The sequence below is a fragment of the Hipposideros armiger genome, unplaced genomic scaffold, assembly GCF_001890085.2.
Source record: "Hipposideros armiger isolate ML-2016 unplaced genomic scaffold, ASM189008v1 scaffold_52, whole genome shotgun sequence".
NCBI classification, from domain to species: Eukaryota; Metazoa; Chordata; class Mammalia; order Chiroptera; family Hipposideridae; genus Hipposideros; species Hipposideros armiger.
This window is the reverse complement of record NW_017731402.1, coordinates 274,699-299,631: the sequence shown is the minus strand read 5'-3', so window position 1 is coordinate 299,631 and position 24,933 is coordinate 274,699. Positions and strand designations below refer to the sequence as shown.

Sequence of the window (24,933 nt, the reverse complement as noted above, 5' to 3'; positions counted from 1 at the left end):
GACAGGGAGCAGAGAAGTAGAAAAGGAAGAATTTCAAATATCATTATCATAAGAAAAATATCTGACCATATAATCTGCTATACACATGTTCAGGTTTAGGCCTAGGTTGACCCTAATTATTATATGACAGGCACTACAACCTAACACAACATAATCATGTATGAAACATCCAATTGATAGGGGAATATAATGATACACACTCTCACATTTGAAGAAACTTCAGTTGTTCAGAAAATATCAATTTTATTGGCTTTTTGGCTTCTTTTGTCTCCTTTTCATGCTACTTGATCTTTGACTAGTTCACTTTATGTAACACTTCCAGCAAATAGGTTTTGAGACACAGTGAAAAGTGCAACAGGAAAAATGAAACAAAACTTCAAATCTGTAAGTGATTTCATGTATTCGACACATAGGTGGGAGGAAAGGAATCTTTTCATGATTCATCTTCAGGCAACATTTTGGTACAACTATATGTAATTTTGGTATAACTATACATTATCATAAACATTAATTACAAAATATAAAAAGTCCATTTATAAATTTCAACAAGAAATAACATAACAAGAGAGACCTAAACTCAAACAAACCCAAGAAGTCAGAATTCCTCAATTTGGTCAGAAATCTTTATGAAGCTGAAATAAATTTTCAAAGAAAAAACTAAAAGTAGAGTTCTTTTTGATAATAAAAAAATACCCTTGAGTTTTGAATTTTCACATATACGTCACACTTTTTTCCCTTGGTATCAAATACTTTTTGGAATTAGGTTTGTTAAATTTGTTTCATACTCAAATTAAAATTTTAAATCTTATGAAATGTTCTCATTTTTTTCTATTTTTCAATATACCTAAAAAGGATAGAATTTTATATTGACAATGCAATTTTTAAAATATAATTGCTCTCATTATCTGCTCTAAATTCCCAACTCAGCAGTGTCAATACTGTAATCTCCTTTTTTTCCCTTTGGAAATCACAAAATAAAAGATACTGAAATATTTAACCTTTAATTAAATCAATTCTTTAATTTCTCGAACATTTGTCATTTAGGTTTTTTTCCTTAGTGGTCTCTACATATTTTTTTTAAAAAAGGTTGGAATTAATCATTTGAAAAGTTTATTCCCTTTTTAGGTAAAAGACTGAAGGTCTATATTTACCAATAGGAAAATACTCCTTCGGTGAATATAATCAAGTTTCTTAAAACATTAGTTTTAACCAATTTTTAGAGCAGGCTTGTCTTCTTTAGTACGGAGATATGTTCTTGCAAATGGGGGCACTAAACAAATGGGTGCTCTTCAGAGCCATTACAGCATGATGGTCCCTTTGGAGATGCTTTCTAAGTATATTACATATTATATCTGATCAACATATAATAGGTAACTAGAAATTTATTTCCTGATCTTTATCTTCTCTGCCTTCTTTAGAATTTGTCTAATAGTAGGTTTCACTAAGCCTGGATAGCATGATCAACCCAGATCCACCTAATATTTGCCCACTTAAGTAAAATCTGCATTTTTAACAGCTAGCCTTATTTTAATCATCAAAGTAAAGTCTTGTTTGATTATATGCAAACTATTAGCTGTAAAGCAGAAGACCATAATCAGAAAATAGAATGTCACTGGCAGAAACACCTCCACAGAGTAAATAAACAAAACAAACTTATTGTAGTGACTCTCAAACTGGACAAAACAGTGTGACAACTCTGACTCACTGTCCAAAAAAAGAACAGTTTCACTCTACATTTTTTGACATGTAAGTTCTATAATAAAGGTCTCATATAGTGCTTTCAATTTGGAGGGGGGGAAAAGCAAATTCTTTGACCCAATGTACTTAGAAATTCCTATTAGTGTTGCTTTCTGATTTCCCATATTCATTTTCTTTAAGTTTAGTTATAAAATTTCATAAAGCCATTGGCCACTGATCTCCTAGTTTTTACTAGTTTGAGCTAACCCCAAAATTAAAATCTGGGAAATAATCTAATATTAAAACATTAAATTCTCAAAAATCCCTCCCCCCAAAATATTTTGTAAAATGTTGTTATAAAAAAAATAAAAATATTTTTATTATCTTACAGAAAATAAAAATCAAGGCATTAATTATTTGAGTTTCTCAAGGATTTCACATCATAAAACAATATTCCTTTTAGCACTGAACCACCCCATTATTATCTGAAAATATATCTTAAATATTTGATGCATGAAACTTTACATATTCTATATGAATAAGGTATACCATAACAATTTTGATATTCCTTTAAGCTCCTCAAAAGTGGATGCTAACTGTATCAAAAGTCTATTTCACTTAAGAGATTTTGGAGACACCAGTGAGAGTTTCTTGATGATCCAGAACCAGATGATAAAACGACGAGGATGCTGAAGGTTAAGTCCATGTGAGCGTCAATAACAGAAATCATCCATCTTTGGATATTAGACATTTGCTGGCCTGAAGTCCAGTCAGACTGTAGGACATGGTGTAGGTCCTTCCAGTTCACATTCTGGTACTTTGGCACAAAATGAGGACAGGTCACAAAACCTACAGATATTTTCAAGTTTGTTTGTTTTTTAAATGTATAATACTTGAACCAATCAGAATAATGTATGTCTTATAATTACTTTGTCAGTTTAAGCAATACGAAAAAAATACATTTTTGTTCTGTGGTGACTATTTGTTGGTTAGACTTTTATTTTCCTCTTCACATTTTCGGTGACTGTTTCCCACTGGTATCATCAACCAGGTCTCTCAGGCGAGATAAATGGTGCAAAGCCCTTCATTAAAAAGTATAAAACACATTATAAACCAATATTAAGTACTGAATAGGCAATGCAGATAGAAAAGTGATTACATTATTTTCAAAATTAGTATGAAGAATGAATTTATAGAATAATTTAAGTATCAAACTTGGAGAATTTTTCTTTATAAAACCTTGAGATCTGAATAATTGAGGGTTAAAATAATTCATCTAAAATTCTATAAACATTTACTTTAAAAACTATATTTTTGACATTCAAGGTTCTTAAGTTTGCCAAGTAAGTTCAATAAGGAATAATAGGTATCATTTGTATCATATTTAACAATTTTTCATGTAATTTTCACAACAGGTCTGTGAAATGATACCTTTTCTTTTGGTATACTGTGTATATCATTTAAGAAATAAAGTACATAATTTGTATTTAACACGTACATTGAAGATAGCAAAATTTAAAAAATAGCACTAAAGGATCAGTTACAGTTCTGAGGAAATTGAACATGGAGAAAACAAATGACAATTATGTTGAATAATGTAGTATGGTAACAACTACCTGTTTTTTCTCTAAAATAAATCTAAAATTTTAAATCAGGTATCAGTGGAGAAAACTCAATCATCCCTCAAACAAACCGGGTAGAGAGAGTCCCTTGACTTTCCAGTCTTCCTCTAAAAACATTGTTCCAATTTCTCCTCTTCCCTATCCTACAATCCTTCAGGCCACTCAGAAAATGTCAATCAAACATATTTCAGATCTCTAATCAGAGACCAAGAATAACAGAAGTAATGTAGCAATGTGTGCAATAATCTCTAATGGTTAATTTCTAAAGTAAGCTGAAAGGTGGTAATTACAATACCCTATTCTAACACAGATTCAATAAATGTATATTAAATAAAATACACCTTTCACTTTACCGAAGATAAAGAGATGGAGAAAACTATTGTAGTAGTGCTAATTACTGCATTATATCTATTTTCCATTTCTCTTTCTTGGACACTTTTATTCAAATGTAATAAGAGAAGAATCTGGATTCTGCCACTCTTTTGGCAACTTCAATTAATTTTTGAGATTCTCATCTCCACTAAATAAATGATAATAACTCACCCAAAGTTACTAAGTAATCAGAGGTATAACTATTATAACTAGACGCTATCCTTTCTACATCCTACAGTAATATCTCTCTACCTAAAGAATGATCTTCTTCATAGAGATACACAGTTATGAGAAAAAAGATAATTTGTAAATATACTTGGAAACGTATCTTCCTTTTTCTTTTCAGGCTTGTTATTTAGCGACCTATGATTCAAGAGAAAGAAAAAGGCAAGTGGCTAGGATCTTATCTTAGTGTTTACAACTCCAAGGAGCCACAGAGCCCTTGGATTTAGAGGGTCTATGAAACTGAATGAGTGGAAAAAATCCTCATCTTTATTTTCAGTAAATGCTATCTGTAAATTAGCATTTCCTTCCATTATGATGTAATCAACAGACCAAAATCTGTGACCTCATATGCCATAGAACTCAGAGATATTTTCATATCACATTATATTCATTGCAGGAATCTCAAAATTCTTTTATGCTTATCACTACTTATTCAATAGCTCAAAATTATAATAGTTATTAAACCCATTGCTAGAACATATGTAACCTAAGTCTTTCTGTCTACAGTCCAAAAGTTTATATGACATAACTGGCCAACTATCAGACAACTTTAAGCCTAGTTATTCATCCACTGAATAGTGAGGTCTCACTGGTGACTCAGACATCAATTCTTTCCAATATTCCCTTTTTCTAATTGTCTGCTGATCAACATATGAAAGGTAAGTAAAAGCTCACGCCATGGTTTAATGTTTTTATTCAAGCTATAAAAGGCCTTCATACAAATTATGTTTTCACAAAATAAACTTAAAATTACATGTATCTTAAATGTATTGTCTCAGTTTAAATGGATTAATAACCACATATTACTAATCAGAAATTTACTTTAATATTTTCATAACTATAATTCAATATAACTAGTTTCCTTTTTAATACTATGTAGTTTATTTTATGCCTTTAAAAAACAATGTCAGGGAGAAAGGTGAGAAGGGGGGGGGCAGGTGTGGTATGATGGGAAGGAATATAGAAGCTAAGCAGAAATGAAACCTCAGTCCCCCTGCCTCGCTACACAATCAGCTGGATGTTCCTTTCATTTAACCTTTACCTGCCTTGCTGAAAATAAAACAATGTACTTAGAGAACAGGCTTCAAAAGTGACTGCTATTTCAAAGATATGTGTAGGGAGAAGTGGAGAATAAAATTGTAGAAAGAAATTGTTCTTGATTTTCTTCTCTAAAAAAGCGAAAAAACAGGATAATGGGGGAAACATCAATTTAAGGGTTATGCTGCAACACTGATTAGTTCTTCTCCTTAAAAACTGAAATAAAAGAAACTCATTTCTTATTGTGACAATGTATCTATTGATGATCATTAGAGTAAATACAAATCAGCCCACAGAAACTCGATAATAGACCGATTATATGAAGGCAATTGAAGCTATATTTTAATTTACTCTTTGATATTCTGCCTTTGGTTTCGTATTAGTACTACTACTATACTGACTACTCTCTTTAAATACTGTTTACTGGTCTATATTCAGCTTAGTGTCCAGGAAGAACTGAATGAAAGGCTTTTTAGAACAAACTGCCTATCACTCTACTAAGCAAAGTCTGAGTACATTAGAACAAAGAAAAATCTTTGCTTTATGATGTTTTGCAAGTCTGAGAGGCAATTTTATCTATCTCTACTATAGAATGAAGACCAGAAAATTGAGCAAGAAGAGAACTGATAGAAAGGGCAACTTTTTAGCTATAAAAGTTTTGTCTTCACAGCATAGCCTTTAGAATTGAGAATTACAAAATCTTAGACATTCATTTCCAAATTATATATACAACAACATATCACAAAGCCAAATACAAATTATTTTTGGATGATTTTGCAATCGTCTATTATTGCTCACCTTTGTGGTATATGAGCTATACACTACTGCTCATTTTTCAAACCAGCCTGGAATGATGGCTTACATGAAATAATAAAAGATTCTAGAAAAGACCCTTGCTCAAAAACTACATTTTTTTTCATATGCTTAAAGATGACGAATTTCTTTTATGGAGGTTTCAGTTAATCATTTTTATTGAGTTTTTAATATATAAATGCATAAAACAAAACTAAGTATTATAGAGATGCAGAACAATTACAATTTTGATTCCTACTAAAAGCAAAATCCCTCTGGAAAAAATAACATTTTAAGCTGCTATCAGTCATTTATACTTAAGGTCCAATGAAGTATAGAGAACAGTTATTTTTAATGGGAGAATGTAAGAAACCTGAAGTGTCCAAGGGAGTAAACAGAACTCATAATGACAGCTTGGAGTTTCCCAACGGTAATGAAAGATATTTTAAAACTGGCTAGAAACAAACTGTTAGAAACAAAAACTGTCATTTGCGAAATGGGGAGAGACATAATAGGACTTTCACCCTAGGAAAGGTCATTAAAGCATTTAAGGTACAATCTAACTTTTGAAGAAGCTGAGTCTATTTTAAAATATGAAAAGGTGATCATAAACCTACCCAGAAAGAGGAATTTTGCAGTCTAGAAAGAGGACTTGTGAGACTGACTTTAAATTGTCCTTTACAAAATAATGAAAAAATGTACTAACATGCATTTGTAAACCTAAACTTACTTTGTAACAGTACAAATGCCTTAATTGATAATTGAAATGTAAAGTAAAAGCCAAGTTAGGATCGCTTCAGCTAATCTAACAGAATCAATGCTAAAAGTCATCTAACAAAATATGAATCTTCCTGTCTAAAATGGCATTCTATACATAGGCAAGATAACTGATTGTCTAAACTAGAAAAAAAAGTTACTACTATTAAAAAATTCTGGCAAATGGTAAGAGCACCTACAATCAATATCGATTTTTTTTTGGACATTTAATTACATAAGGCCCAATGTTCATTTTCACCAAGAAAAACATCTTTCAGGATATGTACTTTAACACAGAAAACACATTTAAGTCTGTGATACAAGTTCAGTATCAATGCTTTTTAAAAGCCATTGAAAGCTTGAGGTGATCTACTTTAAATTTTATAGCAGAATGAGATTTTTATCCTAGATAATCAACTGAGGCTCTGCACCCAGTCTAAATGGATAATGCACCACTACCATTAAAAAGTGTTAGCAAAACAGGTTATAGAATCAGCCTGTCTGGTTTGAATCCCAGTGCTACCTATTACTAGCTATCGTATTTTGCCATGTATAACGCACTCCCGTGTATAATGCACACCCACATTTTTGGCCCAAACTTTCAGGGGAAAAAAATCTTTCTTTTTAATTTTCCAAGGGATTTTCCATAACCTTTAAAAATATATCAGCTAGATTGCTAGCTCCCGGCTAAAGTGTACGAAGAGAAATGTCGCGCTGTTCTCCCTATGGTAATAAAGTCAGCATCACCTATCTTATCAAGTCAGTCACTTACTCTGTGGACAACACGCAGCTCTTTGTTTCACTCTGCTGAATCGTTGGCCGAAATTACTTTCATTGCAAGTTCATCATAAATTCAGTGAAAGTGATTATTGTAGTCCAGGGTATTATTTTGCATACAGATATCGTTATTGATTTCTAGAGTTACACTTTTAACACATAAGCATAAATAATTAAAAACATTTATATAGATATGGAATTAGTACTACCCATGTATAATGTGCATCCTTATTCATCCCTCACGAATTTGGGCAAAAAAGTGCACATTATACACGGCAAAATACGATATGTAAACCTTGCAAAAGTTACTTTATTACTTGATTGTTCTTTATTACTTGATCTGTATTATAAAGATAATAGTATACTTATTTCATAGGGTTAAGAGCACATGAATTACATTAAAAACCACTTAGAACACTGACACTTGGTAAATATTCAATAAATGCTATTATCATTATTTACTGAATCCTACTAGGTATGGGACACTATACCCAACCACTATGGCAAACTATGCATTATTTCTACCCAGAAGAATATAAACTAAGTTGTGAGGGGAAAATCATACAGGTATATAGTTTTTAAACTATGAAACTATATATATGTATGCATATGCATATATCATGACAATAAGTCATAAGTTTACATGTCTAGTGTTTCACTTTTCCATTGCTTCCTTAGTTAACAGAATTCTAAGCAAATTCTGAAAGGACAAAAAGGTAGACGTGATTTGTTCAGTCTCACTTACAGCCAAGTGAAATGGTGTTACAAAAATAAAAAATTTTAATCTTAGCATTTCCTAAGCTCAACACACCATCTTCTGAGGGAATCTCAAATTCACACAACCAAACCCATAATACACCTTCCCTTCTGCCAATAGGGAAAGACTTGTATACTTCCCCATTTTTTAACTTAAGATAATGTAACTAAGAAATAGGTGGATTAACACCCTTAGGGCATTAAGATCTATCCTTATATCCAGGATATGATACCTAGTTTAGATTTCTGTGGCAAAATGTCAAATAATGATATACTTATGATTATTATATTATTCTAGAGGAAATATATGAAAACACATTTCATGAACAAGTTGTTCTTCCAGGATATCCACTACAATACTATTTCAAATTATTGCTATTGTTCAGAAATGAAGAGAATTTCTTTAGGCCATTCACATTCATTATATTTTAGGTGTCTAAGGTTATCTTATTAGGTCCTAAGAACATTTTAAATAGGAAAGAGCACAGGTTTAAGAGAAAACTTCAATGATCTGTTTCAAGAAGCTTGAATATATTAAATATACCTACTATATCCTTAGAACTACTTAATTCCATCTTGTAACCTTCTGATTTCAATCAAAGGGGTAGCTAAAATGAATTTGTGTCCATAATATATTCAGAAATTAGTAGAGAATACTTACTTTTGAAGTGACCTCGTAATAGGAACCATGCTTTCCTTCAATTGTAATTTAGAGAAATCATCTTCTAAAACCTATTATTAAAAATACCAAATACAACAAATATTGAAAATATTATATAACTATAAACTTAAATGCTATTTAATGTGATTTAAAAGAATGTTAAAAAATATCATCTTCATTTCCAAGGAAACAATTGTAGCAAATAATTTTCAGTAAAGCAGTAAATATTTTTATTTTCTCTTTCTTCTAAAAATACAACTACTATTTAGATTCATCTTTCAATCATCCCGAAGTATGCTTCTGAATGTCAAAAAATCAAATCTTGATTTAAAATTATGACTTTACTGAACTAGGTTATGTTTCAATAATGTTTAAAAAGAAGGATGGATTACATGCTGTATGTTAATGTTATGATCTTTAGAATGTAAGAAAAATAAAGAACTACATCTCAAATGAGCAGGCTATGATAGTTCCCAAGAGCTGACCCACTCATTTGCAATAAAAATTGAATTTCGTAAAACTCTACTGAATGACAGTAACAAAACAATAAAAACATTTAGTAAGTGGGCTGGCCGAGTGGTGCGCTGGTTAAGAGTTGGCTTGGGACACCAGCTCTGAGCAGTAGGGCTTCGGTTCGGATCCCACATGAGGGCCAGTGATGCTGTGCCCTCTACAGCTAAGATGCTGAACAACAGCTCAACCTGGAGCTGGGCTGCCGTTGAGTCGCCAGCGACGGCGCAGGCTGCAGTGGGGTGGCAGTGGACTGCTGTGAGCTACCGTGAGTGGCTGGCAGCCAAGCGTGAATGGCCCGCAGCTGCCATGAGCTGCCAAGAGTCGCCATGAGCAGCCGTCCAATGGCCAGCAAGCAACTGCCTCACCCGGAGAGAGCGCAATGATAATACCAACATGGGCCAGTGAAGCAACGTCCTCCACAACTAGACTAAAGAACAAAAGGATAGCAACTTGTCTATTCCCCTCCCCTAATTCCCCAATAAAATCTTTTTTAAAAAAACCATTTAGTATTTTTAAAGTATTATTTTTAAATAACTTAGTATTGTTATTTAAGTTTTAGTAAGTTTTTATTAGAAAATAATTATTTTAATAAGATATTTATTAAGTTTTTATCAGGTACAAGCACTATAATAAGCACTTTATATAATTTATCTCAATTTCTCAACAACCTCGTTTTACAGAAAAGAAAATTGAAACTAAAGAGGTACAAATATTGCACTTGCCAGTAAGTGGCAGAATTATTGGGTTGTCAGAAAAGTCATGATGTATTTTTTCTCTGTTTTTCATTGCAAAAATGCGCCATGACTTTCCCAACAACCCAACAGAATTTACAGTCGGACTTGAGAGAATATAAACTCTATATTCATGAACACTATACTAATGTGAAGAAAATTAAATCCCTACAGAATAGCAGTCCAAAGCAGAAAGATTTCCAAATTCCTAGGAAGTATACAAAAATACAATGGTTTTAAGATAAAACTTTACATAACTATATTCAGAAGTCAATAAACACCTGGTAACAAAATTTAATTTCCGATGACAAAGGTATATGGAGAAGTCTATTATTGAAAAGGTTTTCCAGATCGCCCCAATTACAAATGTTAGATTACATAGAATAATTCTGTAGAACATTAAAAAGCAACTCGTACGATCCTTTCATACTACAGTTGTAATATCATATATCTATTTTATTTTAATTTTATTATTATTATTATTATTATTTTTAGCTGAGCCATCCTGCCACCTGTTGGCAGCTCAGCTGCAGCTCAGCTCAGGCCGGGACTCAAACCACTGTTGCTCAGAGCTCGTACTCTTGAGCGAGCTCTTAACCAACTGAGCCACTCAGCCGGCTCATCATATCTAAAAAAGATGTTGTATTTATAACCATAAACTAAATAAAATAATCCATTCAGGAGTATGTAACTACAGAAACCTAACACTATTCAATTTGAGTAAAATAGTACAATTTTTCTTAATTCTGAGAAAAATAGTACAACTCTACAGCATGTGTTATGTGGCATGCTTATTAACATAAAAATAGAAATCAAACTAAAAAAGATCTAGAAAAAAATCTTATCTCTTCACAATCTCAATTCATAAATCAAGTTTGTGCGTACTTGCTTAATTTCTCCTTTTGGCTCTGTGGTTTTATTCTGATTAAAACTTTCTTGTACTGCTTGAAGATTAAATAACATTTGTTTCAGAGCTTCAACAGGACCATGATGGTTTCCTCCAGAAAGGGTACAGTTCTAAGGTTAAAGGAGATGAGTGATTAACCATCCAAATTCGGGGTCAAAGCATTATATTTTGTATTATTTCTCCCATTATAAAATTAATGCAAAAATGAAAACAATACTTGTCAATAAAGTGTTTTAAAAAATCAGAATTGTATGTAACTCATCACCTCCCCTTATCCAGTCCCCAGATGAAGTTACTTAGAGACAATCATTATTAACAGGTTGGCATAGTCTTTCTAATCTGTTTGCTCTTTTAAAACAAATAGTACATGTTTACATTTGCAACTGCATCCATTTAGTACATTTAAAATCAAATTTTCAGAACTGAAAGGTCCCCAGAGAGTAAGTAAACCTACATCCTCTTTTCAAGTGTGTAGACAAAGCTGATTATCAGCTGAGCAAGGACTAAAATTTCAAACACAGTATTCTCTGCACACTTTTAAATGTTTTCACACAGAGAATGCTGGTTTTCCACTTCTTCAATGCTGGCCGCACATTCCTTGCTACCCAAAAAAACACTCATACCTCAATTATCACTGATCTTTCCTGCATCCAAAGAAGGCAATAAATAGCACTTAGCCACAAAAGGTAGTCTGGATTCTTTTAAGAGGATATGTAAGGAATGTTTAAGCTTGTTTTATAAAAGTCTTTCCAACCTATTATTTTCAAATCTTTCAAATGAGCTGTGCTCTGATAACTATCTGTAAAGTGACAAATAAGCTTCTTAAGATATCTGTAATTGAACATATTTCAGCACAGTGTAATATGTATACTATTTAAACTTCAAATCTAGAAGTTGTTGACTAGCATAAGAATATTAGAAGTGGGCTCTCACTGGTGAAGAGGTTCAAAGTTAAGTACAGTGGCTAAAAAGGTTTTAAAGACACTCTCCATGGCTATATAAACAAGGTATAAGAAACAAATGAGTGAGAATGTAAAATGATGGAGCTGCTATGGAAAATGGTATGGCAATTTCTCCAAAAATTAAGCATAGAATTACCGTATGAGCATGCAATTCCCTTCTGATTATATACCCAAAAAAGTAAAAGCAAAGACTCAAACAGATATTTATATACCCATGTCATAGCAGCATTATTCACAACAGCAAAAGGTGGAAGCAACCAAGTGTCCATCAGCAGGTGACTGGGTAAAGAAAACATGGTACATACGTACAATTCAGCCTAAGAAGAAAAGGAAATTTTGACTCGATACAACATGGATGAACCCTGAAGGCACTATGCTAAGTGAAATAAGCCGGTCACAGAGGACATGATTCCTCTGACATGATGCTAAGGATTGAATTGTGTCCTCAGAATTCATGTTGAAGCCCTAACCTCAAATGGGCCTGTATTTGGAGACAGGGCTTTAAGGAGGTAATTAAGGTTAAAAGCAGTCATAAGGGTGGGGCTTTGATACCATAGGATTAGTATCCTTGTAAGAAGGGAAACCTGAGAGCTCAAGGAAAGGCCATGTAAGAACACAGTGAGGAGCCAACCTAAAAAATCCCTTATGGCCTAAACTGGAACAATGTGAGTAATAAATAAATAATAATACTCTATTATAAACCTAGAATAAAGTATCCTATGAGTCCCTCCCAATATAATTTAATAAATAAATGGGGGAGAAGGAGCAGCTCTTCATTACACAAGAATTTCAATTAATAATGTAGAAGACAAGACCCACCAATGGATACTAAAATTAGTGGATGAAAGTTTGAGACCATTTGTATAGTTTTAAGTAGGTCCCCTAAGATATTTATTATTACAAAAGGAAACCATAATTTTACTAGAGAGAAAGCCAGAAGATACCAGGTGTTCAAGATCAACAGAACAAGTTTTAACATATTATTATAACTTTATATATGAGGTGCGATAACAAAATAGTGAATGTTTAAATTTTTAAAAATGTATTACAATAAAAGACACACTGCCATTAAACCCGCTCAAAACATTCCCCCTAGCTTTGAACACTCATCCCATTGCTCTTGCCACTTTCTGAAGCAGTTCTGGAAGTTCTCTTTTGTGAGTGTCTTTAGTTGTGCTGTCATGGGTGACTCAATGTCCTGAATCGATTCAGAACATTTACCTCCCATGATCATTTTGACTGAGGAAGCACCAGAAGTAGAACGATGCCAGATCGGTGAGTAACATGGATGAGGATACACTGTAATGTTTTTATTTGACAGAAATTGCCGTTCCAGCAGTGATGTGTGACACGGAGCATTGTCATGATGCAGGATGAAACCACTTGCCTCTTTTCTCAAGCCGTTTTCTGTGCATAATGTTTCTTAAACGCTCTAATCAGCTCTTATAATATTCAAAGTTCACCATAGTGTTCCTGGGTACAAACTCAGCTTGCACAATTCCATTAAGGTCAAAAAACACAATTAACATCATCTTGATGTTAGATCCTAACTGATGCGCTTTTTGAGCACGAGCAGAGCTGGGTGATTTCTGAACCTTGGTCTCAGGATCATAACCATGTTCACAGACCCAAGTTTCCTCTCTTGTGATGACATGTCTTAAAAAGCTGGAATCTGAAGCAGCGTGATCATGCAACTCCAACGAAATTGACAAATGCTGTTGCTTTTGTTCCACAGTCAAAATGTGTGGAACGAATTTTGTACTCACTCGCCTCATGTTTAAATCTATTGTTAAAATGCTTTGAATGGAACCATAAGAGATGTTCAGCTCCTCAGAAATTTCCCTACTAGTCAATCGCCTGTTTGATCAAATCATTTCGCTTACTCTTTCAACATTCTCTTGGGTTTTTGAAGTTGAAGAATGACCCGATCTCTCCTTGTCTTCAATCAATTCACAACCATTATGAAATCACTCAAACCACTTGTAAACCATCTTCATGGTCACTGCAGCATCACCATAAACGAATTTTAAAATTTTGTGTTTCTTTAGCACTTTTTTGCATTTTGAAACAAAATTTCATATGAATGCATTGTTCATGATCAGTGATTTAGAGTACACTTTAAAACACGCCTTCTCTCAACCATAGCTCACACCCAACTGACTGCACCAAACAAGTTTAAACTTGTCATACACTGTTACTAAGGTTCAACGCGCCGCTTCCCATATTGAAGATCCCTGCCTTTCCGTTGGACGGCACTTGGCAGCAGCATTCACCGTTTTTTTTTTTAATCACACCTCATTATACTATTTTATTAACATGTTGCTATGGACCGAATGTGTTTGTCCCCCTAAAATTCATATGTTCAAGCCTAATCCAATGTGATAGCATTTGAGGAGGGGTGTTTATAAGGTAATTAAGTCATGAGGGTGGAGCCCCCATGAATGGAATGTGTGCCCTTATAAAAACAGACACAAGAGAGCTTGCTTCCTCTCTTCTGTCTGCCACATGAGAACACATGGAGAAGATGGCCATCTTCAAACCAGGAAGCAGGACCTTACCAGACCCCTTAATCTTAGACTTCTCAGCCTCCAGAACTGTGAGAAATAAATGCTTGTTGTTTAAGCCACCATCCATGGAATATTTATTACAGTGGCACAAACTAAGATCAATAGATTATGAGCCCTCTGATGTGATGCACTGAGAAGGGCATAGCATGGTTTCTGTTGCATTCTTGCCAAAATGCATAACCTCATTCTAATCATGAGAAAACTTCAGACAAACCCAAATTGAGGAATTATCTACAAAACAGCCAACTGACCAGTACTCTTCAAAAAAGTGTCAAGATCATGACAGACAAGGAAAGACAGGAATTTTAACAGACTGAAGTATGTTACAGAGATCTGACAACTAAGTACAACGTTGAATCCTGGATTGGATCTCAAAACAAAACATTGATAGAAAAACTGGTAAAATTAGAATAAGTATTGTGCCTAAGTTAATTCCGTTTGTGATCATTATGGTGAGATGTTAACATAAGGGAAGCTGGGAGAAGGGTGACAGGAACTATCTGTATTTTTTTGCAACTTTCTATACACATAACTTAAAAACAAACAAACACAACCACTCTGGTAATGAGGTTGTGTGTGTATGGTCATGGGAAAATGGATGTGTATGAGCAAGGGGGAAGGGACTGGTTGATTGGTATTTAACACTCGTACTTCTCAAACTTCAGAAAACTTCAGCCAAGTTGTTCCTCTACCAGTGCTCCTTATCTAAGCAAATGGTAACACGCAATCCTTTAGTTGCTTGGCTCAAACATCTTGGATTCATTCTTTGAATCCTCTCTAACTCCATTCTAGCAGGTCTATCTTCAAAATACATCCCAAGTCTAACCATTTCCATCCACCTCCAATGTACCCAGCCTACTCCAAGCTTTTACAATCCCTATCCTGAAAGACTGCAAAAGCCTCTAAACCAGCAGTTCTCAACCTTCCTAATGCCGCCACCCCTTAATACAGTTCCTCATGTTGTGGCGACCCCCAACCATAAAATTATTTTCATTGCTACTCTATAACTGTAATTTTGCTACTGTTATGAATCGTAATGTAAATATCTTTTTGTTTTCCGATGGTCTTAGGCGACCCCTGTGAAAGGGTCATTCGACCCCCAAAGGGGTCGCAACCCACAGGTTGAGAACCACTGCTCTAAACTTTTCTGCTCCTTCTCCAGCTCCTCTTAAGTCTATGCTCCATTCAGCTGACATTTTATATTTTAAAATGTAGATCTGATCATTTCATTCCTCCAGTGACTTCTCACTCAAATAAAATGTAAAATCCTCATTCCATAGCTCACAAGACCCTACATGATCTGGCTCCTCATTACCTACCTCTTAGCATTCTTTCCCTTGTTCCCTCTGACTGAGCTACACTGACTGGACTGATATTCCCTGAACATGCCAACAAATTTCTGTCTTGGGTTTCTGCACTTACTAGTACCTCTACATGTACAGTCATTTCCCCATGGATACTGGCTTATTCACTCATTTTAGGTTTTTGCTCAAGTATCACCTCATTAAAGAAGCCATTCCTGACGACCCTATCTAAAGCTACCCTCATTTCTCTATCCCAACTAATTTTTCTTCATAATATTTATAGTACACCCTTATATATTACATGTTATATTTTTGTTTCTCTCTCCAACTGGAATTAAAAAAGAAAAAAAAAAGCCAAGAGACAAGGTATTCCTGTCTCTTAATCACTACTAAGACTATAATTCCTAGAAAAGTGCTTGGTACTCAAATACTTGTCAAATAAATATAATTTATTAAGCTACACTTACCCAGCATCTGCTATAGTATCTTATATAGAGCTCTATGGTCAGAACTATTCTGACAGCATCTACTTTCTCTAGTAAACTTCACTGGAGGGAAAAAAGACATTTTATTACATTTTTTAGCTAATTTTTATTTTGGCTATTCATCCTCTCAAATCTTCCAGATGTTAAGATGCCAAAAGTATTATTTCAATATTTAATGCTATGGCTTATATTTCTTAATCAAATTATATATCATTTCCTACTGCACATTTATACTTTATTTGGGGGTTACTAGCAAGATGTACATATGCTGATATTGTAAAACTGAATAATTTTCCTATTTTAAATTATCTAAGTTTACAATTCTATCTTAGAAACACAACTCAATAATCAACTATCTTATGGGAAAATATAATTTACTCTATAGTGGTCTGTTTTCTATAGTGTTATATGTTATCCAGAAAAAAAAACATTATAATGACAATTTAGGCTCTCTATAGAGTTCAATCCCAGGCCCCTCTACTTTATTTATTTATTTATTTTATTTATTTATTTTTAAAGCCTACAGCACCCAGTATTCCCAGGCGGTCTCCCATCCAAGTACTAACCAGGCCCAACCCTGCTTAGCTTCCGAGATCAGACGAGATCGGGCGCGTTCAGGGTGGTATGGCTGTAGACATAGGCCCCTCTACTTTAGAATACTAAAATAAAATTATCAATAATTCTATGAGTGATGGTTTCATAGATGTGTATTGGGGAAGAGGAGGTTTGGGTCACTTTTTGTTTTGCAGTATATAGATAACTTAAAAATTAATATCTATATATTAGTAATTTTTTAATAAATTTAGAAAATTAACTTCACCCACCTGATTATCATTATTTAAAAAGTCTTCAGGGAACTCTTTCACACACTTTGTGCTTGAAGCTTCTTGAGGACTATCATCAGAGTTAACAGGAACAGGAGATTTGCTAAACAGAATTTAAGATAGAAGGTATCAATTAAGTTCCCAATTTGTAAGAATTAGACTGTATATAGTTGAATGGTTATTATTTAAATACAAATGGTCATGAAGAAAGAGCCATTATAGATATGATTCATATTGACATTGCTTGGTAATTCCCTCAATCATCATCTCCCTAGTTCTGATACCAGAACTAACCCTCCCCATCTCCTTGCTTCTCCTTGAAAGCTTTAAGGAAAAACTATAAAGAAATTGAAGACATTAGTCTTCAACTAAACAAATAAGCCTTCACCTATAAGGCAAGGCTCTAAAATCTCACTTGTTTGAAATAAGCAGTACATTTTTCCAATTAAACATTGTTAGTTACCCAGTGATAATATACAAAACCCCCACAAATTTATGAGATTTTCCAGTGGGATGGTAGTTATATTAAGTTGTCGTAAAAGTGATTACATATTTTTTCTATGTTTTTTGTGGCAAAATGGCGTCATGACTTTTCCGACAACCCAACATATGCTCTTCCACGTCAAAGCAATAGGACATCCCTCTCCAGAACTAATACTAACATATAGGACAGATTAGAGTGGGAAAAGATTAAATTTTGAAATTAAAATTCTTGAGTTCAAATCTCAATCCCACTCACTATATGACCCTATATAACTTCGGTTTCTACATTTGTAGTCCACTTATCTCACAGAAGTATTGCATAAATTAACTCTATGTACCTGATACATTTAATAAATGCTCCATAAATATTAATTTCTTTCTTGATGTTCAGGGGGTGGTAGAAGAAAGGGCATCCCCAGCAAAAGTAAGAATTTTCCCCAAACCAAATTCTATTAGTCACAGAGAACACACTCATTCTCTCTCTCTCTCTCTCTCTCTCTCTCTCTCTCTCTCTCTCTCTCTCTCTCATTTATATATCAATATGCTAATATTTTCTTAATAATTAGCATTTCACTATTGACTCATTTGATTTGAAATTCACTATGAGCTTTTTAAAGCTCCCAAGTAGTTTTATCTCCCATTCTTTACTAAAGGAGTTTACACATCCACCCACCATCATCAAAAACATTTACCTGATCATTGACGATGGGTGCTGGGTACATAGGGATTCATTATACTATTCTTCTACTTTTGTATTTGTTTGAAATTTTCCATTACAGAAACTTAAACAAACAAAAAAAGCAATTATCTATCTGGCTGCGGCTGTGTTCAACCTTTTAGTATACTACCTTGAGCATTTCCAGGTTGATTTTGATTTTTATGAGACTGATAATAATTTGTCAATGTCACAATGAGGCCAGGTCTATTCCTTCTTCTCACAATCCATCATTGATTTTATATACAAACATACCCATCTCTATATGAATTCCACCTTCTAAAAACTACTGTATGCAAGGTCCTGGGCCAAACAATTGATGAGAATAATTACACTAGTCAGAAGTTATATTATCTAATTATACAAAATACATTAAATGCATTCAAAAATTTTACACTTAAAATGCCTGATATTATTTGCTCACCCATTTTGGTTCCAACTGAAAGCAAAGTAGTGCAGCTATGGTACTTTACAAATACACAGACCAACTGATAATAAGAAATATAAAAATAAGAAAAATAAACTTAAGAATTAAATGAGCTAATTATTAACCCATTAAAAAAGATATCATTGAACCAACAATTGAGAAATGAAGCTAAACAAAGAAAAAAAATATTCTGGATAATCACCACCACTATTACAATTTACAAGAGAGATCATTCTTTAGTCAGAAACTGTCCTAAGTACCTTATATTTATTTTCTAATCAACTGAATCCTCACAACAACCCCAAAGTAGAACTTATACGAGGTTTTGTACAGACTAGAAATTGTACAAAGCAGGCATAACTTGCACAAGGTCTTAGCGATGAAGTGACAGTGCTGGGACTGCAAATCAGTTATCATAGTCAGGTCCATATTAAAAAAAAAAAAAAAGATTTAAAGAGACGTTCAACTGAGAAGTAATCCCCCCCAAAAAAATCCAGGAGTTAATAAACTCCATCTGTAACAAAATAAAAGTTTAGAAAACTAAAGATAATAATAAACATCAGAACCTAAGGCAGAATACCAAGAATGCATTTCTGATGAGTCTAGATACAATAATACCACTAAGAACAAAAAGCTTTCCTATCTACACTCCCAATCCTTACTCTTTGCTCACATTCAGTTTCTAGTTGAACACTTTTTAGATTATTCTGAGAAATTACGTCATAAAAAGGTTAAGCACACAAATGAAAACAATCTTAGGAAGTATAAAAATTTATACAATAGACCATATTAAAAAATGGACCATCACTTTTAGTCAGGAAAATAATGACTAAAAGAGAAAGTAAAATATGAATGAAAATAAATGGATAACTCTAATATATGGAAAGATTACAGTCAGAGAAGAAAGTAACAAGAATTTCATAGCACTCTTCCATCTGCAAAATAGATGCTTTTGGTTCTAATTTCTCACATTAAACATATCAATATAGTGCAACAAAAAGAACATGCAACAAAGACAAAAGTTACATAATGTATCTAAGGTTATGAAACATTACACCACCTTGTGGTAACAAATGAAAAATGCAATATAAAGTAAAGTAACATTGAACACTATGTTGTATAGAATTACCATGTTATTACCAATGTTATTATCATTAAGTTATTTAAAAAATAAATTAGATGTTCACATATTTTTCATTTGGAAAACTAAACAGTTTTTCCATTATAACTTACTTACAAAGTAACAGGAATATTTTCCCATGATCTTTCTGCTTCAAGTTTATCTAATGAACAAGGACTGTCGTCCTGTTTCATAGCGTTTGGCAATTCTTCAGTACAGTGCTCTAGATTTCTCTTCGCCTTCAGGATAAGCAATTCAATTTTGTCACCTATTTTAAAAAACTACATTAATTCTTTAAGAAAAAAGTAAATGCAAAGCACAGCAAAATATCACAAAGGCAACAAGAATTCAAGTAATTTAGAATATATGCACATCTATAACAGCAAATTATATCAAAATGTGACATTTTAAACAAATAAAGGGGAGAGAAGACATTTCTAGTCACTAAAGTGCTACATAAATGAAGACCATAAGAGTTCAAAAAGATGTATCATCTGGTCATTACATCAAGACTATAACATAAAAGTTCCTAGATAGTAAGTCCAATTTACAGCATTTTCTTTGGTTCTTAAAAACAAAACAAAACAATTACCACTGAATGGCTTTTTGGATTGTCCTGGGAGAAGTGGATTCTCACATTGACACTGGCTACATGCAGAATCACATTTGTATTCATTAACTAATCCTTTATCATCACTCAAAAAATGTGCAATATTTGAGGGTTCAAAAGAATATTCAAAACAATCTAATTTATTCATAAGCCGAGAAGTTCTTTGTGCCTGATAACTATGTCTAGGAGAACACTGATCTTCTTTAAATATTTTATAAATCTTTTGACTATTTGTGTCAGGTAGCAAGTCTTGATTGTGGAGCCAGACTGGGTATTTGAAATCAGGTATACTAGTTATCCCTGAAACATTAAGGTCAGACTTCTGGCCAGTGAGCCATCTTGGGTAATTCTTTTCAACATTGTGCTCTGAAACGTCCTTGAAAGATGTTTTTTTGGAAAAAGATAAAGATGGTTCAGAAATGCATTTATTACTTTTATCCACAAGTTTTGGCTTTTTTAGCCTACCACATTGCTTTCCATTTATATTTGTGAATACAACAGGAGTAACTAAGTTATCCTTGCCCATGGCAGTAGAGGGTTCTTGAAAATTTTGATGCTTTCCAGTGTTTGAGTAACTCAGCCTTCCAATGCCTTTCTTGCTTTTCTTGCTAATTCGGTGACCTGGTCCAACATAAGTGAAAGAAAATGATCCATCTGCTGGAAGTTTTAATAGATCATCGGTTGTTAGGCTAATGGAGTCTATGTCATTAATAGTCTGTCTTCTAGAAGGTATGGACAATGAGACTTTTTTGTGATCAAAATTCTCAACAGCTGAAAAACAAAGCATAGTTCTGTTTATCTTCTTATATCACATATAAAAATACTTCAAAATATTCCACACATAAAAATACTTCAAAATATTCAACAGTAAATGAGAATTAAGAATTTAAGAATCATTTTTGCCACTTCCCCTTTATCTTCACTAAAGCTTTGATTAAAAGTATTAAAAGGTATAGGTTGATGAAATAGGATGTGCTTTTTTTCCTCACATCTCAATTTGTTTTAACCAATTTCTACACTTTTCTCTCCAACCTCCTGAATTTTTCCATGTTCTATAATTTACTGTTTCTTCAAGTTTTTTCATCTAGACATACCCAATGCACTAATGCACTCACATTAATAATAGTCACTCAATACTGGCTCCAACACAGGAAAAAAATATGCAATTAAATTAAGTATGAAATAGTTGCTTTCTTGCCTACTAACTCTGCAATAGCATTAACACAGAGAAAACCAGATGTTCTAATTCTCCTTTTCCGGAATATAGTGCCCACATCCTTCTAAGAGTCAAATGCAAATTTTTTCCATACTAGGGCTATTCATAAGTGCTCAGTAACTGGGTTATCAACAGATGTATTTTCCAAACTTTTCTTCATAGAAGCCTTATCAAGGAAAAACTCTTAACATTTTGTAAATATTATCCCATAGAATACATATCAGAAAGACTAATATAGTCCTATCCCATCAACTGGAATTGATCAAGTATAAACTCAGAAAGGCTGAGATTTTACTCAGGCTTTCTAAGTTTATACTTGATCAATTTCATTTTCAAGCTAGTCGATGAAAGCTAGAACCACCAATTCAATGCTCTTTCCATTAAGCTATAATAAAATGTCTTAAGGGTTAGGATCAGCCACTTGCTATCATTAATTATATTAATCAACTTCCCCTCCAAGGTGAAAAGGGGATCTTAGCTGAAAATTCCTGAGAACCAGATAATTACAGAATCATTTAAGAAAAATATCCAGATTTCAATATTATAAATCATTTTTACCCCAAAAGAACAACAACAAAAAAGCATCTAGTTTTTCAAGACTATAACACATATCTCAAATACTTTAAATCTGTGGACAAAAGGATAACAAACAGTAAAAGCGTACCATTGTTTGGTTTACAAATATTGTTGGAGAATTCTGGCATATTAGCAGAACACTTATCAATGTTAATCTTTCCAGTGCTTGCACCAGGATACATTCGGCTTAGATCAAAATCATCAATATAGGCCTGCAGAGCCTGAGATGCAGAACTGTACAGTTTATCCTTATACTGAAAAGAGCCATCAGGGTTAGAGGAATTATTACCACTCAGGCTACAGCTTGCTAACAGAGAAGATACTGAAGATTCCCGAGAACAAACTCTGTGTTTTATATTTGATTTTGCCATGGCTTCCTCAAAATGGATTATTTCTGTTGATTTCTTTTAGAAACAACTGTAATACAAAAACAAAAGTTTGAGGTTCCAAGTAAAATGAATAATAGCCATATGCAAAGAAATGACTAAATACGTAACTTTTTATATTCTTTAAAAAATAAAATCCATTATCTATAAATCCTTTTTAGGCAATGCACATTATAGATTTTGTATTCTTTTTTGTGATCTCCTTCATTACTGATTTAGAAATCATTTAGTGAGCACCTACTATATGCCTGGAATTATGTATAGAAAAATTATCTGAGACTATGCATGGAAAATACCAAGGGAATAGTACTAACATTTTCTTTAAGTCTTCAAAACTACTAATGTACAGTCTTTTCTTATGGTGATATATTCTATGACATCACAATACCTAACATTCCCTTATACAGAATATTTTTCAATTCATACGCCTAACATTATGTACTGCAGATAAATTTTTAAAGGCACCAAATGAGGTATTACAAACAAGAAGGAGCAGTGGAGAAGAACATCCACTTTCAATGTTGTAAATGCCAAAATGTAACTTTAGCCAACACTTTCACCCTGGAAAAGATTTGAGAGAACAAAACAGTATTTATCTATAAAGAAACTACCAGTCATACCATAAAATGAGCTAGCACAATGCTCTTTTCCTAAAATAACATTGTTAGTATCATTTTCAGACCTTCATTTTTGGTAGTACCTCATAAACTGATATCAGCGCACCTCTCTTTTAAAAGACAAATATGAAGGAAATTGGTTTAATGTATTCATCTTAATGTTTTCCATTATTAAAATTAAGAGAATTTCTGTCTACCTTAATATTGCAATAGGATCTATATTTGAAAACCTAAGAAATAACATAATCAAAAGGCGCTATATTCAGTACACGATATGACATTCTTTTAAAACTGAATCAATGGATAGTATTACTAACCAATGTCACGCCAATCAATTTAATAAAAATACATATACATAAAAAAGAGCGCTAGACAAATCAGTTTTGTCCTTCCTTTACACTGTCTAATGATATCTAAATAGCCTCAAGTAAAGATTGCTTGGATAATAAATCTGACCAAACGTTTTCTTCCTTATTCGAACACAGTACAGGTGACGGACTGTTAATTTTACAAAACCTCAAAAACCTAAAAGGCAAAGCTGCTGGATTACAGTTCTCTGTAAGTGGGTAATAATAATTTTAACTCCCAGGAGGCAAAAAGAAAAGCCACAATTGAACTTTTATTGTGGAACGTGTTCAAAAGTATACAAGTGTAGAAAAAAAGTTCAATAAACCCTTATGCACCCATTATCCTGCTTCAAACAATTACCAGCTTACCCAAACTTTTTATCAACCCACTTCTCCCACAGGATTATTTGGAATATATTTGGAGATGGCTCACCATTTCTTCCGTAACCGTTCGTGTCCCCAAAAGGAAATCCATCATTCCGAACGGAATGTTAAACGGTCGGCAAGACAGTTCAGCTACCTTTGATTCAAAACAGAACGCTCAGTGTTAAATAACCAATCCCAAGAGCTCACAGGAACTGAAGAACAACTCTTGGCAATTAACAGCTCTGTCGTTTATGTGATGAAACCGAACATATTGTTTAGTCTACAGCGAAAAGAATAGACCAGGAACACGCAGAGTGTTGGCGCCCCAAAGCATCATGCTCCCTCGCGGGCGCTGGTTTCAAACCTGCCGCCCTCGTCTAGGAAACACCCTCCCTTCGGGGTCCTAGCGGCCCGACAGCCACAGACACAGACGTCTCAGAAACCATTCATCAGGCTGCGGTAGTCAGCGCCACCGTGAGCGGACACAGCGTTTCGAGATGACGGTCCCCGCCCGTGACAAGCGACGCCTCCAGACCCAAGTCAGGTCCCCTCCGTCCCGTTCCGCGACCCTCTACCGCCGGGGAGCCCAATCCCTAAAGCTGTCCTCCTTCCACGGGGACGATAAACACCCCTCCTCCCTCAGGAGACGTCTTCCCCTTCCCTCCCCACCACCCTTCCGTTTTTAGCCTTTTCCTAGCGCTGTCCAAAGATGGGACGCCCTTGGAAAACACACCCCCTTTTCGGACCGAATTCACCCACGGAGATCCGAAAAGAAATAAAAATGCACACTTCCACAACTCCCCGCCGAAAGCCCAGGCTTGCTACCAGACTGGAGACGCGACACAAGGCATCCCAGACCCGGACACAGCCGCACTTCAGGCGCCGCTGGCTCGCAGCGCCATCCGCCGTCACAGCGCAGCGCGACGCCCGCGCTGGCTTTCAAACCGACCCAACATGGCGCGGGGCGGCGGTGCGCATGCGCGGGGCTCTGGCGCGGGGGGCAAGCTGGGCGAGGGGCGGAGGCTGGAGGGGGAAGGGGACGTCGCGGGGCGTTAGGTCGCACTGCCTGCTGGGAAGTGTAGTTTCTCCCTCTTCATCTTT

At 34.3% G+C, this 24,933-nt stretch overlaps 1 protein-coding gene across 6 annotated transcripts; it reads right to left on the bottom strand.

Moving 5' to 3' along the window:
- Positions 1-218: 218 nt before the first annotated feature.
- On the bottom strand, positions 219-24,789 carry CUNH18orf54 (chromosome unknown C18orf54 homolog). Of its 6 annotated transcripts, none has more exons than XM_019640698.1 (9): positions 24,566-24,789; positions 23,900-23,986; positions 22,205-22,533; positions 20,307-21,095; positions 19,832-19,982; positions 16,970-17,072; positions 10,806-10,937; positions 8,677-8,747; positions 219-2,759 (listed from the first exon to the last, which is right to left on the bottom strand). In XM_019640698.1, exons 3-9 carry the CDS (start codon positions 22,485-22,487, stop codon positions 2,687-2,689), a joined length of 1,602 nt encoding a protein of 533 aa, XP_019496243.1. In that variant the 5' UTR covers positions 22,488-22,533; positions 23,900-23,986; positions 24,566-24,789; the 3' UTR covers positions 219-2,686. The 6 variants fall into 6 exon arrangements, with proteins under 6 accessions (XP_019496243.1, XP_019496242.1, XP_019496245.1 ...); XM_019640697.1 differs by having other exon boundaries at positions 24,622-24,789; XM_019640700.1 differs by having other exon boundaries at positions 219-2,494; positions 24,622-24,789.
- Positions 24,790-24,933: the final 144 nt, after the last annotated feature.

Bases quoted from the DNA above. Each gene is read 5' to 3' on its own strand.
- CUNH18orf54 (XM_019640698.1), bottom strand. From the start codon at position 22,487: ATGGCAAAATCAAATATAAAACACAGAGTTTGTTCTCGGGAATCTTCA. The intron at 10,938-16,969 runs GTGGGTGAAGTT...CTTTAACCTTAG, and splicing joins TTTTAAATAATGATAATCAG to AACTGTACCCTTTCTGGAGG. The intron at 8,748-10,805 runs GTACGCACAAAC...TTTTAATAATAG, and splicing joins CAAAAGGAGAAATTAAGCAA to GTTTTAGAAGATGATTTCTC.